General features: G+C 60.3%; 1 protein-coding gene across 1 annotated transcript in view; it reads left to right on the top strand.

Moving 5' to 3' along the window:
* Positions 1-2,012, top strand: part of SRRT (serrate, RNA effector molecule) — a 22,215-nt gene that overhangs the window by 10,913 nt on the left and 9,290 nt on the right. The window contains 2 exon segments of the mRNA XM_015427914.1: positions 1,499-1,668; positions 1,761-1,930. Coding sequence (XP_015283400.1) covers positions 1,499-1,668; positions 1,761-1,930 — 340 coding nt within the window.

Here is a 2,012-nt window from a genome sequence, read left to right as displayed (position 1 = left end):
TGGAGCCACCGGAAGGGCTTCGGAGGGGGCGATTCCTCCGGCAGGTGTTCTCGAGGCTACTGAGGGTCTGGCGCAGCCGTCACTTAGTTCTTAACCGTTTTGATTTCCTTTTCTAGTTTTTTTTTTGTTCTGGTTGTTAACTGAAATAACGTGGCCTTTTCTCCCCTCCTCCCAAGAGCCTGTCACAGGAGACTCCAAATCTCAGCCGTCCTCAGCCGGGAGAATCCATAAATAAGCCAAACAAACCCGAGAGCCTTGCCGCCTTCTTTTTTGTCTTTTTCCTCCTTCCTCTCTCTGCTGGCGGTGACGTTTTTTTCTTCCTCGGAGCGCAGTCAGTCAGGGCGTTCACTGTGCACAATGCAGTGACTAGCTGAGTGTGTCTGGTCAGGAGGTAGCCAGGACAGGGGCGCCGCGGGCCGGCTTCCTTCTCGTGTGCCGGCACGGCGTCCCAGCAGAGGAGAGAGAGGCCAGGCTCGCTAGATCTTTTTTATTTTTATTTTTATTTTTTCTTAAATACCCACTGAAGAAAACTCTTCGCTTGGAAGGCTTGGAGTGTGACCCCCCTCAGTGTATGTATGCCGTGTTCTGTCTTCTTAAATCAGAGCTGAGAAAAAAAAAATTCTAAACACGTTATCTTGTGTTTTGCAAGATGAAATGGTAGAAGGCGTGCTTTGGTTTTTGTTGTGTTAATTCCCTTCCCTATCAGAGCTGCTTTTACACCACCGTCCCTGACATCTGCTGACACCGCCCCGCCCCACCCACCCCAATCTTGCCAGAAGCCGCCCATCTCCCCACCGAGAGCCCGTGGCCCCAGGGGAGCCCGCCCCTTTGGCCCACGGCTCCTGAGGCTCCGTGCTGGAGAAGGCCTCTCCTCACCCAGCGCCTTGCAGACCAGGAAGGGAGGGGTGCAGCGCAGCTCTGGCGTGGAGGGCCTCTGGTCTCTGCCGGCTGGAGGAGCCACGGCCAGGGGAGGGGCAGGAGGTGGGGGGGGCGGCAGCTCTGGAAAGCAGCCTGGGAGGGAGTCTCGAGAGGCGAGGCCGCAGGACGGGGTGGGGAGGGGCCCGGGAGGGGGAGGCGAGCAGCGGGGTGCGATAGGAGGACGGAGGGGGCTGCTGGCCCGGCCGTCCCCCCACTGGGCGCCTCACATTTCTCAGAGGGTCTTTCCTCTCCGGAATGGCACAGCCCCCCAGGAGCAAAAGCCAGAAAGGTTGCAATGAAATCCACCCCCACCCCCAGTTGCCCCCTTGGGCTCAGCCAGCAGACCACAGCGGGGCCGGGGGCTGGCCTCCTGACTGCCGGGGGGGGGGTAAAGTGGTGGGTGGGGTGTCTCCCCCCCCCTCCTCCCCACACCTCCCTTGCTTTGCATGTGTGGAGAATTGACGGAGGAGGGTTCTGTGCCTTCCGCTCCCTCCGTGTGGGGCTGACGCGCCTCTCCTTCTCCCCTCCCTTGTTTGTGTGTTTCTCCCTCACTCCTCCCACCCCCCCGTCTTCCCTCCAGGTTCCAGTCCAAATATCAACCGGACAAAGCCGGCCGGAGGAAGCAGGAAGCCCACAACGCCCTTCTGAACCGGCTCAACGTCTTTCTGTACCTCATAGACAATGGCTGGTTCGAGAACTTGCAGCTGGACATCGACAAGGCCAACGCCATCATCAAAGTCCTGGACGCCGGTAGGTGCTTGGCGGGGAGCTGGGCCTGGGGGCCCTCCTGCATGCCGGGCAGGAGCTCCGACCGGGTGTCACGCCGGGTTGTCTTCCTGCAGCGGTCATCAAGATGGAAGGCGGGACGGAGGTCGACCTGAAAATCCTGGACCTGGAGGAGGAGGAGCGCCAGGAGAAGGTGGAGCCCGGGAAGAAGGAAGATGGCCGGCTGCCCGACCCCGAGCGCAAAGGAGGGGCCGAGAAAGACGACAAGAAGGAGGAGGCCAAGAAGGTGCAGGCAGGGGGGGGAAAGGCATTGGGGGGGGGGTTGGCAGGGTTCCCCCAGGCATCTGCCTTTCTCGTTTCAGTGCCGA

The sequence above is a fragment of the Gekko japonicus genome, unplaced genomic scaffold (assembly GCF_001447785.1).
Source record: "Gekko japonicus isolate JY-2015 unplaced genomic scaffold, Gekko_japonicus_V1.1 scaffold761, whole genome shotgun sequence".
In the NCBI taxonomy this organism is placed as follows: Eukaryota; Metazoa; Chordata; class Lepidosauria; order Squamata; family Gekkonidae; genus Gekko; species Gekko japonicus.
Note: the sequence above shows the minus strand (reverse complement) of the source record. Positions and strands in the feature narration are given on the sequence as shown.